Source organism: Myxocyprinus asiaticus, chromosome 2, assembly GCF_019703515.2.
Source record: "Myxocyprinus asiaticus isolate MX2 ecotype Aquarium Trade chromosome 2, UBuf_Myxa_2, whole genome shotgun sequence".
NCBI lineage: Eukaryota > Metazoa > Chordata > Actinopteri > Cypriniformes > Catostomidae > Myxocyprinus > Myxocyprinus asiaticus.
In genome coordinates this window covers 59,447,190-59,459,573 of record NC_059345.1, presented here as the reverse complement: position 1 = coordinate 59,459,573, position 12,384 = coordinate 59,447,190, and the positions used below count along the sequence as shown (strand labels likewise).

Here is a 12,384-nt window from a genome sequence, read left to right as displayed (position 1 = left end):
GAACTGCGCTCGACGACCGACCTCGCTCTCCGAGCGACGGAGGTCACGGCACGGTCTCCCGGGCGGACGATGGCCACACTAGTGGTCCAGGAGCGCCACCTTTGGCTCAACCTGGTCAAGATGGGTGAGGCCAACAGGACACGATCCCTTGCTGCCCCCATTTTCCAGGAGGGCCTATTCGGCGACACTGTCGAGGACTTTGCCCAGCAGTTCTCGATGGTAGAGCAGTAGATGGGTGCTAGCCGGCTTGTCCTGCCCCGGCGTGGCTCAAGATCCCCCCATCTACTCATCGCCGAGGGCGTCCCCCTGCGGTGACTGCACCGGCTCCGCCGCAGCCCGCCCCTCCGGCCCGGCCCCGGCGTGGAGCCCACCGCAGGAAGCCGACGCCACCCGTCTCACAGCCGGCACCGAAGAACCCACGGAGGTCTTCGAAGCGCCCCTGAGACGGGCGACCCAGGGACAACGAAACCCGCTGCTCTGGAGCTGGTAAGCAGATCTTCTTTTTGTTACCTTTTGCATTTAATTGCGCTGCATGCCCAAGTGGCTGCAGTACTCAAGAGCTCCGCAAGAGTGGTTTCCTTGTTCCCTGGGTCACATATTCGGTGTGTACGGCTGGCATCACGACCACCGTCCACCACTCCATTTGGCAGGTTGGCGCTCCAGCGGCGGTCTCCCGCCCTGAGCGCCCAGCTGTGGCACAAATCTGCCCCCGATGTGACAGTCTCCACGGGTCATGAGGACAGGCCTCTTCCTCCCCCGTCCCAGGCTGTTCCGGGGGTGGTCACAAGGAGCCAGGTAAGTGCTCGATGTCCTCTGACTCAGCACGGCCACGATGGGGTGTGGCACCTCAGGCTCCGCCCCGCCGCGAGGCCCCACCCGCCGGTACATCCGATGACGTTGTCCCTTTGGTCCCCCTTGCGCGGAACTCGGGTGCATGGCTTGCGCTTTCCAGTCCGTCGCGAGGGCTGGTCCGGACCGTCCGACTCGGCTGCACGATTCACTTCGCTGGGCATCCGCCCAGGTCCAGCGGTGTCCACTTCACCTTGGTGAAAGATGGAAACGCTGCTACCTTGCGCGGAGATCGCTACCCTCCTACGGAAGGACGCGATAGAACCTGTCCCTCCAGCCGAGATGAAGAGGGGGTTTTACAGCCCCTACTTCATTGTACCGAAAAAAGGCGGTGGGTTGCGGCCAATCTTGGACCTGCGAGTACTGAACCGGGCCTTACACAGACTCCCGTTCAAGATGCTGACGCAAAGACGCATTCTAGCGAGCGTCCGGCATCAAGATTGGTTCGCGGCGGTAGACCCGAAGGATGCGTACTTTCACGTCTCGATCCTTCCTCGACACAGACCCTTCCTGCGGTTTGCGTTTGAGGGTCAGGCGTATCGGTACAAGTCCTCCCTTTCGGCCTGTCCCTGTCTCCTCGCGTCTTTACGAAGATCGCAGAGGCTGCCCTTGCCCCGTTAAGGGAGGTGGGCATTCGCATTCTCAACTATCTCGACGACTGGCTAATCCTAGCTCACTCTCGAGACGGGTTATGCGCACACAGGGACCTGGTGCTCTCACACCTCAGCCGACTAGGGCTTCGGGTCAGCTGGGAAAAGAGCAAGCTCCTCCCGGTTCAGAGCATCTCTTTTCTCGGTTTGGAGTTGGACTCAAGTCTCCTTGACGGCGCACCTTATGAACGAGCGCGCCCAGTCGGTGCTGGCCTGTTTGAAGGCGTTCAAACAGAAAACAGCGGTTCCACTGAAACATTTTCAGAGGCTCCTGGGGCATATGGCGTCCTCGGCGGTGGCCACCCCGCTCGGGTTGATGCATATGAGGCCGCTTCAGCACTGGCTCCAGACTCGAGTCCCGAGACGGGCATGGCGCCACGGGACACACCGCGTGGCCATTACACCGGTCTGTCACCGTCTTTTCAGCCCTTGGACCGACCTCTCGTTTCTACGAGCAGGTGTTCCTCTAGAACTGGTCTCCAGGCGCATCGTGGTCACGACAGACGCCTCCAAGACGGGCTGGGGCGCTGTTTGCAACGGGCACGCAGCCACCGGCCTCTGGACGGGTCCGCGGCTGCGTTGGCACATCAACTGCCTCGAGTTACTGGCAATTCTGCTCGCCCTGCGGAGGTTCCGGCCGTTGATCCAGGGCAAGCACGTGCTAGTTCGGACAGACAGCACGGCAGCGGTAGCATATGTCAACCGCCAAGGCGGTCTGCGCTCCCGCTGTATGTCACAACTCGCCCGCCGTCTCCTCCTCCGGAGTCAGCAGCACCTCAAGTCGCTGCGAGCCACTCATATCCCGGGCAACCTCAACGTTACAGCGGACGCGCTGTCACGGCAGGTTCCCCGCAGGGGAGAGTGGAGACTCCACCTTCAGGTGGTCCAGCTGATTTGGAGTCGATTCAGTCAGGCACAGGTGCACCTGTTCGCCTCCCAAGAATCCTCCCACTGCCCGCTCTGGTACGCCCTCACCGAGGCCTTCCTCGGCATAGACGCGCTGGCACAGCTGGTCCCCTGGCATTCGCAAATATGCGTTTTCCCCAGTGAGCCTGCTCGCACAGACCCTGTGCAAGGTCAGGGAGGACGAGGAGAAGGTCGTCCTGGTAAGCACCCTACTGGCCCGCCCAGACGTGGTGCTCGGACCTCACGCTCCTCGTGACAGCTCCCCCGGGCAAATTCCCCTGAGAAAGGCCTTCTTTCTCAGGGAAGGGGCACCATTCGGCACCCGCGCCCAGACCTCTGGAATCTCCATGTCTGGCCCCTGGACGGGACGCGGAAGACCTAAGCCGTCTCCCACCTGCGGTGGTAGACACATTCACTCAGGCTAGGGCTCCCTCTACGAGGCGCCTGTATGCCTTTAAGTGGTGTCTGTTCGCTAAGTGGTGTTCTTCCCATCAGGAAGACCCCCAGAGGTGCGCAGTCAGATCAGTGCTTTCCTTCCTGCAAGAGAGGTTGGAAGGGAGGCTGTCCCCTTCCACCTTGAAGGTGTACGTTGCTGCCATAGCAGCACGCCATGACGCAGTCGACGGTGAGTCCTTAGGGAAGCATGATCTGATCATCAGGTTCCTAAGAGGCGCCAGGAGGCTGAATCCCTCCAGGCCACGCCTTGTTCCCTCATCGGACCTCTGTAGTTTTTCAGGGTCTACAGAGAGCCCCCTTTGAGTTTTGCAGTCAGCCGGGCTTAAGGCACTCTCCTTGAAGACTGCCCTCCTGACTGCGCTCACTTCCATCAAGAGGGTAGGTGACCTGCAAGCATTCTCTGTCAGCGAAATGTGCCTGGAGTTCGGTCCGGGCTATTCTCACGTGATCCTGAGACCCCCGACCGGGCTATGTGCCCAAGGTTCCCACCACTCCTTTTAGAGACCAGGTGGTGAACCTGCAAGCGCTGCCCCAGGAGGAGGCAGACCCAGCCCTGGCGTTGCTGTGTCCGGTGCGCGCTTTGCGCATCTATTTGGATCGCACGCAGAGCTTTAGACTCTCTGAGCAGCTCTTTGTCTGCTTCGGTGCACAGCGGAAAGGAAGCGCTGTCTCCAAGCAGAGGATCGCCCACTGGCTTGTTGATGCCATATCTATGGCATATCTCGCCCAAGACATGCCGCCCCCGGTAGGGCTACGGGCCCATTCTACCAGGGGTGTGGCGGCTTCTTGGGCTCTGGCCAGAGGTGCCTCTCTAACAGACATTTGTAGAGCAGCGGGCTGGGCAACACCCAACACCTTTGCAAGGTTCTACAACCTCCGGGTGGAACCGGTTTCGTCCCAGGTAGTGGCACGCAACACAAGCGGATAAGCCCGGGATAGCCGGCCGGGTGTATCGCTTGCACATAGCGCCTTCCACCTCCTTTTGAGCTGAAGACGTGCGCTGTTAATTCCCAGTAGTGTTCACAAAGGTTGTTCCCTGGTTGACTTCCTCCGAGCCCTGTGGCAGTCGATTTTTCGGAGAGACTCGCTGCCGGCCCAGTACACGCGCTAACTAAGAGCCCGGTTCTGGGGTAGGTGCTCCGCATGTGGCGGTTCCCTGTAAGGCTAACCCCATGCGATCTATATCTTCCGCTAGTTCGTTTCCCTACTGGCAAACTGCGTCTTCCTTGGGCAGAGCCCCTCAGTCTCCATGTTATAGTAACTCCTCCCCCATTGGGTAGGATCTACCTTGAAGGCTCTCCACATGGTTGGAAAGACCATGTGATGTATTCTTCCACTTAAATATCCCCCCCTCTCTTGGGGCGAGGTGTGGTCTCCGCGGTGTCCTCCCCTTGGGAGGGACACCCCCCGACTAGACCTGGCGGCCCAGTCGGATAATCCCCCTTCTTTTTTAGGGAGTGGAAAAAGAGAAGGGGAAAGAGGCCATGACTGGGTTAAGCCTGTCTCTATCTCTGGGTAGTCGACTTGTCCCCAAAAAGGGCCGTTCGACACTCATAACTGTGTTGGGGGAGGTTACGTGTCGACCTGGTGTGCTGGCTATGAGGCACACAGCAAGTCTGCCCACCACACACCGCCAGTTCACGTAACACAGTTCAGCCTTGTGGCGTTTTGTATAGGGACCCCTAGTGTCACTACATCGACACCAACGTCGAGTGAGTGACAGATAGGGAACGTCATGGTTACTGGTGTAACCTCCGTTCCCTGATGGAGGGAACGAGACGTTGGTCCCTCCTGCCACAACGCTGAACTACCCGCTGAAATGGCCGGACCTTATATCGGCTCCTCAGCGTAAAACCTGAATGAGTGGTTGCATACCAGCTCCTTTTATACCCGTATGTTCGGGGAGTGGCATGCAAATACCACTCGCCAATTTTCATTGGCCTTTTATCAAAGACCAGAGGTGTCTCGGGCTCCCAAGAGTGACCCCTAGTGTCACTACATCGACACCAACGTCTCGTTCCCTCCATCAGGGAACGGAGGTTACACCAGTAACCATGACGTTTTCATGCCTTCAGTGAAGGCATAGATCCAAATGGCAGATATTCTTGTCTTGTAAAAGGTCCAACAGATTGTTTACTTTGTAGAGGGGTCAGCACCATGTATAACCTCAAAAAAACAAAAAAAATTGTCGTCTTTCAACTCAAACTAGTTAAATATGAATGATCATAGCTCAACAAAACAGGATTCGGAATCTACAATTTTGCTGAATGGCGGGCTGTTCTCGGCTCTTCTCAAGAGCGTGAAGCTATAGTTCAAACACCACACAAAGATGTAGTTCTTCCACTGTAAGCTGCTTTATTTCTTCACAGGAGATAAGGTGAGAAGTTACGCTCAAGAAGTCACATTATTCGTTTGTGATAGCATGGTAAGATTTTATCTTGAAGTTAGCGGGGGGGCTCATCCCAACCTCAGAGCTCTGACAGGAGTAACTCTCTGACAAGGGTTGCCTCTAATGCTTTTAACAAGGCTAAATGTTATATTGCCCAGCGGTGGTTGTATCACACACTGGGATAGTTTACAATTCACCTATTTCTTTAAAAGGGATTAATGGAATTGCTTTCAGTCCCCAAAAATTGTTTCTTTGCCAGCTCACACTGAGCAGCTGATATTTTGACTGCAGTTGCATGTGTTACCACAGAGTGCAGTGTATCATCCTCACCTCAGGCTCTTAGGTGAGCATGACTTCAAATTAGTGGATAGCTGACATCTTTTAGGGAAATATCGTATAGTGTTTTTTCCTACTTTGTTTACAAAACCTCTGAAAACCATACAATAGCTTTGACCAAACTTTAAGTCAGTATTCACTGAAAATTGTCCCCTCTGCCGTAGATATGAACTTTAATTTGTCTTTGCAGATGATGTGCCACACCAGGTCTTGTAAGACGTCATTGACGCCAAACAGCACTGTTCTCGTGTCATAACCCAATATATCACACAATGTGGAACTTGTGGAATGGGAAATCCTCACACAAAGCTATGATATTAGTTCTGAAGACATGGAATATAGTGGAATATAGGATTACTTTTATGGTGCTCTTATTGTTTTTTTGTTTTGTTTTTGTTTTTTGTCATTCTGGAGCTTGACAACCTCTGGTAACAAAATGCTTTCAAATTGAGCAGCTCAGAGATTCTTAAGAATATTTTTGTGTTCCATGCAAGAAAGAAAGTCAAACAAAGGCTAAATGATGACTGAATTTTTGCTTTTGGCTGAACTATTCCATTAATGATTTAGTAAGATGTTTAAAATGGGAATTCTGGATGGGTTTTGAAATTGACTGAGATCCCACAAGGGAGAAAGCTCTTTAGCTAAATGTCCGTGTGATGGCAAATCTGAAAGTAATGGTTTGGTAACTGCTGAATTGTCTAACATCTAGACAAAATCTCGATGAAGAACCCAGCACTATAAAATAAAGGTTCTTTAATGGGGAACCTACAAAATGTGCTGCACATGTTAACATCTGAATATACTGGTTCGTTTAAAATATTTGATCAGTGATTCAACCAGAATGCATTACGTTACACCAACAAAATTAAGGATTAGATCAGGTAGAAATAGCTTCTTAAGGTAACATTTGCATGTGACAACATTTTACAGTTGTGGAAGTGAGGGCGTGGTCGAGCGTCCATCTGGGGAGAGAGAGAGCGGTAAGGAGTTCCACCTGAGATAAATTGCTACTAATTACTGTTTCCATGTTCGCAGTGAGAGACAGGGGAGATAAAAGCAGCCCAGTCCTCAGAGAAAGGAGAGCGAGATAGACCAGAGTCTTTGTGTCTGTTCCCCGAGAGAGAGAGTTTTGTTTGAGTGATAGAAGTTTCTATAGAACTAGAGATTTTTGTGGAACTTCTAAAGGCTTTCTTATAACATCAGGCTGTAAAACCCCATTTGCTTCTGAGTGGAGGCATTATTTCAAGAGTGAATGCCAAGCTTTTGGTTATTCTTTTCAATAGTTTAAATTTTTCTTCAAGTGTTTCCTTATTTACCCTCAGGAATAAAGCAGTAATGGTGGCCCATGATTTAGTTTTCTTATCCAATATTAACAATTGTAAAAAACAAATCAAACCTGATCTCTGGTCTTCTACTGTTCTTCATGTCCCTGTAGGTGAAGGATGTGGTTGGCTATGATGCTTTAGGACACTGCTTCTTTACTGAGGATGGACCGGAGGAAAGGAACACGTTCGACCACTGTCTGGGTCTGTTGGTGAAGGCGAGCACACTGCTGCCCTCCGACAGAGACAGCAAGATGTGCCGCGACATTACAAACGGAGCTTTTCCTGGATACATGGCCAAACCTCTCCAGGACTGCAGGTATTTCTCACTGACAAGAGATATAAACCCACAGAGGATGCTGTATAGATCATTAAAAGGCCATCAGTGGGTCTGAAAGGGACCAGATACAGACATTCTCACACAAAGATATGGGTATAAAGCCAAATCAGAGAGCTATATTACAAAAACTGAAACTTTAATTCCTATGAAAAAATCGAGGAGAAATATCAGTTAAATTTAGCAATTTTAACAATGAAAAACATGACAAAAAAGCTGTTGTGTTGTTTTTGCACTTCACACAAATCCAACATTTTTATCGCCTGCCAACCGTTTAAAAAAAAAAAAAGCCAAAAGAGGTCCGCTGTGGCTGCAGTTGGCAACAGGTCATGCTGCTGGATGCTTAGTTTCAGACTGGACACAAGACTGTATCGATCATCACAATATCACTTCTACAAGAAAGACTGAGAATATAAGAATTAATGCGAATAATGTGAGAGAACAGTTTCCTATGGCGCAAGCCCTGTCCTAAGTTTAGCGCTCAGAACATCAGATCCTGCCGAAAGGCGATGATGGCAGAGGAGAGCTTACCCCAATATGAAATGAGAACCTAATACAAACTTATACCCCCCAAAAGAGGAATAAGAACAATTAATTCAACTTAGAATAAGAAACCAAGTCTTTTAAGATAAGGACAAATCTGAAAGGAGCAGAAATTAATATAACTGATACAAATATAATGAATGAAAATTATACATTAAAAAAGTGAAAAATGAGACTTTGCCAAGTGATGACAATGCCTAACGATATGACCGATTTTCCATGAGCACTTTACCCTACAGCCTTAAACAAAATTGCACTCTAATCTCTGTCTTGGCTTGTACTTTTCAAATACAATTGAAACTTTGTATTGCAGCACTTTTCAAGTTACTGTCTCCTTAAGATGAGTCGCTTATGTTGCATCTTTCCTCATTTTGTAAGTAGTTTTGGATAAAAGCATCTGCTAAATTAATAAATGTAAATGGTGCAAACTGATAACCCTTGCTAAAAGGGAGCAATGCCTGGATGATGCGTTAGTGCGAACCGACTGCCTTTGAAAAGGGCCCATTGCTTCATGTGATAAGCCAGTAAAAACCAACTACCCTTATAGGGGCAATGGCTGAAAGACTGTGGACAGACTATTTTTGACAAGGGCAATGCATGAAAGCATATGTCTGTGCAAACAGTTTACCCTTGAGAATAGAAGCATTGCTGCCTATAATGTGTCTGTGCGAACAGACTGCCCATGTGAATTTGGGCATTGCTTGTGATGTGACTGGGCAAACAGACTGCCAATGTGAAATGGTGCCATTGCTTTGCGGTGCGTCTGTGCGAAAAGACTGCCATGTGAGTTTGTGTAATTGCTTTGCGACGTGTCTGGGCAAACAGATCTTGGGCAAACAATCCAACACAGTGGCCAGATGTAACTTTACCAGACATCTTCTGTTACCTCACTGAATCTCCAGGTTAGTGCCTTTTGTTTTGACATTTGCAAAATAACATTGTAAATTTATGATTTATGAAACTTAAAAAAAATCAGTGTAATCTAAAAGGCAACTACATTAAAAAATTGTCAGGGGGAGTCAGTGACCATAATTAACATTTTCCAAGCACCAAACATTACTATTTTAAAAGGAACTGCAACATTATACACAAGTTAATCTATAATGATAGTCAGACTCTTATGTCAGTGTCATGAGCGATTCAAATGAAAGACATATAACTGTCTGCTAAAACATCTGACGACTCGCCCGTCTTTTAACAGCTTACATCAGTAGAAAATGTATAATCAGAAGTTTCTCTAGAACATCTATTACACATAGGCCAGGAATATTCCTCGCATTAAGCCACCAAAACAAAAATATGAGGAACAAAATTACGATGTTTCAGTGTAATATTAAATGGCTGATAAATTTTCTCAACACAATTAGCAGGTGTGGTAAAATTAATTTTGAACATTGTTTACAGCATTTCAATAATTTTGTGACGTATATTAATCTGTTTTTGTATTTATTTTACCCTTAATAAAATGTCTGCTGCTGACATACACATGGTTAGATGTGGGGTTCCATAGGCATCCCTTTTCATCCTCTCGCCTACAGCCACAGCTGTTTTCTTTTGGCACTTTTTTTTTTGTTTTTTTTTGTTTTTTTTAGTCAGTTGGCTGGCGATAAAAATTATATTCCGGATTTTTGGCTTTATTTGAAGTACAAAATACAACACAACAGCTTTTCGGCATGTTTATGTAAAAAAATAGCTCATCCTTTCGGATATTTCTCCCCGTTTTCCTCATGAGAATGAATGAGTAACTATGGTAATGGGGCTTTGCTTTCCCCCATGAGTGGGTGGGGCCTCATTGCCATCTGTATCAATCTTAACTGTCCAGTAGCCATTACTATTTTAAAATCTAAGCCACTGATTTATGTCATGTCCATAATAATCCGTTACTAATCAGTTTTAAGTTACCTCATTTTTTTTTTTTAAGTGTCCATTTTTGGTGGAGGAAAATGGCATTTAAGTGTGGATGAGAGGTGCAAATATAGCAAAATCAATGCGCTTTCAAATGACAACAGATCAGTGTGGACGTGGCCTTAGACACGCCCCTTCTTTCCATAACCCCACCTTACAAATATACAGTTGAGAGTTGTAATCAGAGATGAAGCTGGAGAGCAGCAGCATGTCATCTCAGTGTTGTCAAAGTTGTCTAAGGCAAACATAGCAAACTAATGTGACAACTGACAACTGCTTATGAAGCTGAATGTGGTGTTAAACTTGAATGATCCGCTTCCACTTCCACGCTCACAGCTTCCTGCTTCCCACACATGGGCTGCCCTGTAAACTCGTAAAATGATTGACAGCCAGAAAGTTCCTCAAAGTCTTCTGATTGGCTAAACAAATAATCAGACCACAACCTGTGGTCATATTTTAGCTTGCTGTTTACAACAGGGGCGCCTGCAGGATTTAATCTGCCTAATAAACCTTGTATCTAGGAGGGTCCGGGGGCATTTTTTTGTTTGTATTTTATGTTGAAAAAACAACAAGTCTTAAATTCTGGTAACTTTGAGATAAGCATTTGTTTTATTTTCTTGAGTATGAGTAGCATTCATGTACCTATTGGCTAAAGCATTTCTTAGAGTAACCGTTCAGACAGACACGTTTTCGCGCTAAAAAAGCAAAATGCACCACAACGAATAGAGCAGAACGCAGGTGTCTCGATGCGTTTTTATCAGTTGAAGAAGTAATTTTTAACTTGACACAGCGTCTAAAAATGCAGCGCTCCATTGAGAGATGCTAAAAACACAGTGAAACGTGATGCAGTTGTCAAAAGACATCCATCTAGTGAATGTTTACATGGAAAACGATTGAAAAACAGCGCAAGCGGACACAAAAACATCAGTTTAAACAGCCTCTTGTTTACATGACACTGCTCTAGCTGAAGTTTCTTAACGTTTCCTCTCAGAAAGACAGCCTTTTGTTTCAGTTGATTGTAGGTACTCTTCCACTGTATTCAGCGCTGTTTGTTCTCTGTATTTGTAAATATCCTGATACTGTTTTACTGTGTAAGAAACTACTCCAAATGATTCAGTGAGAGAGCGCTCTGAACGAATTGTACTGAATCATGAATCGATTTCTTTTTTACTACTAAACAAACTCCTAGCATGTGTCGGGCTGATGATACAGTATGGTGTTTTCAGCAGCACAATGCGATGTTAAAAGTTTAACATATCACAGTTCAAATTGAAATATTTGTCAAAATAATCACAATATTAATTTTTTACCCAATCACATTGCCCTAATTGGTAACGTTAGGAGATGCCATAGTCATAATCATTGTTCTGGCTGCATTCTGTAGACTTATTCTTCTAAACAAACCTTTTATTAGATGTTTTCTCACATTCTTTGGCATTCTTTGATCAAGTCTTCCCTAAACAACACATGTGGTCACAGTGATGATCTTTTCTGCCTGTGCTCATTATTGTGTAATGATATTTATCCTAAGATGCACTTGCATTCTTCCAACCGCAGATATTCTTCGCTAATTAAAATAACAACATCGCCACATTAAGAAGCCAAGCTGTTAAACTCTGCAAAAGTGTCTGGGTTGGGAAAACTCTGCTGTTGACAGTAAATAATGTTTAATACTGGAAATTGCTTTGAAGGGCTGTTATGTGTGGAGTTTATTCCAAGGTGGCAGTTATGGAGTTTAATTCTTAATGATCTGTATTTACACATCTAAAACAATTGTACCAATGCGGTTCAAATTAGGGATGCACCGATATCATCGGCCGATCTGATACCAGTGTTTTTTTCTTAATCATTGTAGACTATCCCTTCCTGTGGGGAACTGATTGGGATACTATTTTATGTTAAGAATCAACCTCTAACTGCATATTATTTTATTATAAAATAGAGATAACAAAAAACGTCATGGTTACTTGTGTAACCTCCGTTCCCTGATGGAGGGTACGAGATGTTGTGTCGATGTAGTGACACTAGGGGTCACTCTTGGGAGCCCGAGACACCTCTGGTCTTTGATAAAAGGCCAATGAAAATTGGCGAGTGGTATTTGCATGCCACTCCCCCGGACATACAGGTATAAAAGGAGCTGGTATGCAACCACTCATTCAGGTTTTATGCTGAGGAGCCGATATAAGGTCCGGCCATTTCAGCGGGTAGTTCAGCATTGTGGCAGGAGGGACACAACGCCTCATTCCTCCATCAGGGAACAGAGATTACACAAGTAACCATGATGTTCCCTATCTGTCACTCACTCGACATTGTGTCGATGTAGTGACACTAGGGGTCCCTATACGAAACGCCACAATTGGCTGAACATGAACTGGCGGTGTGTGGTGGGCAGACTACTGTTTGCCTCATAGCCAGCACACCAGGTCGACACTTAACCTCCCCCAACATATTTATGAGTGTCGAACGGCCCTTTTTGGGGACAAGTCGACTACCCAAAAGATAGAGACAGGCTTAACCCAGTCGTGGCCTCTTTTCACCTTCTTTTTTTCCACTCCCTAAAAAAGAAGGGGGATTATCCGACTGGGCCGCCAGGTCTAGTCGGGGGGTGTCCCTCCCAAGGGGAAGACACCGCGGAGACCACACCTCACCCAAAGAGAGGGGGGATATTTAAGTGGAAATATACGTCACATG

The 12,384-nt window shown here is 47.2% G+C and overlaps 1 protein-coding gene across 2 annotated transcripts in view; it reads left to right on the top strand.

The window, feature by feature from the left end:
* LOC127452695 (cell migration-inducing and hyaluronan-binding protein-like) overlaps positions 1 to 12,384 on the top strand; it is a 301,080-nt gene that overhangs the window by 200,259 nt on the left and 88,437 nt on the right. For both annotated transcript variants that reach the window (XM_051718318.1, XM_051718314.1), the window contains exon 14: positions 7,022 to 7,227. In XM_051718318.1, coding sequence (XP_051574278.1) covers positions 7,022 to 7,227 — 206 coding nt within the window. The remainder of the gene's footprint in view (positions 1 to 7,021; positions 7,228 to 12,384) is intronic.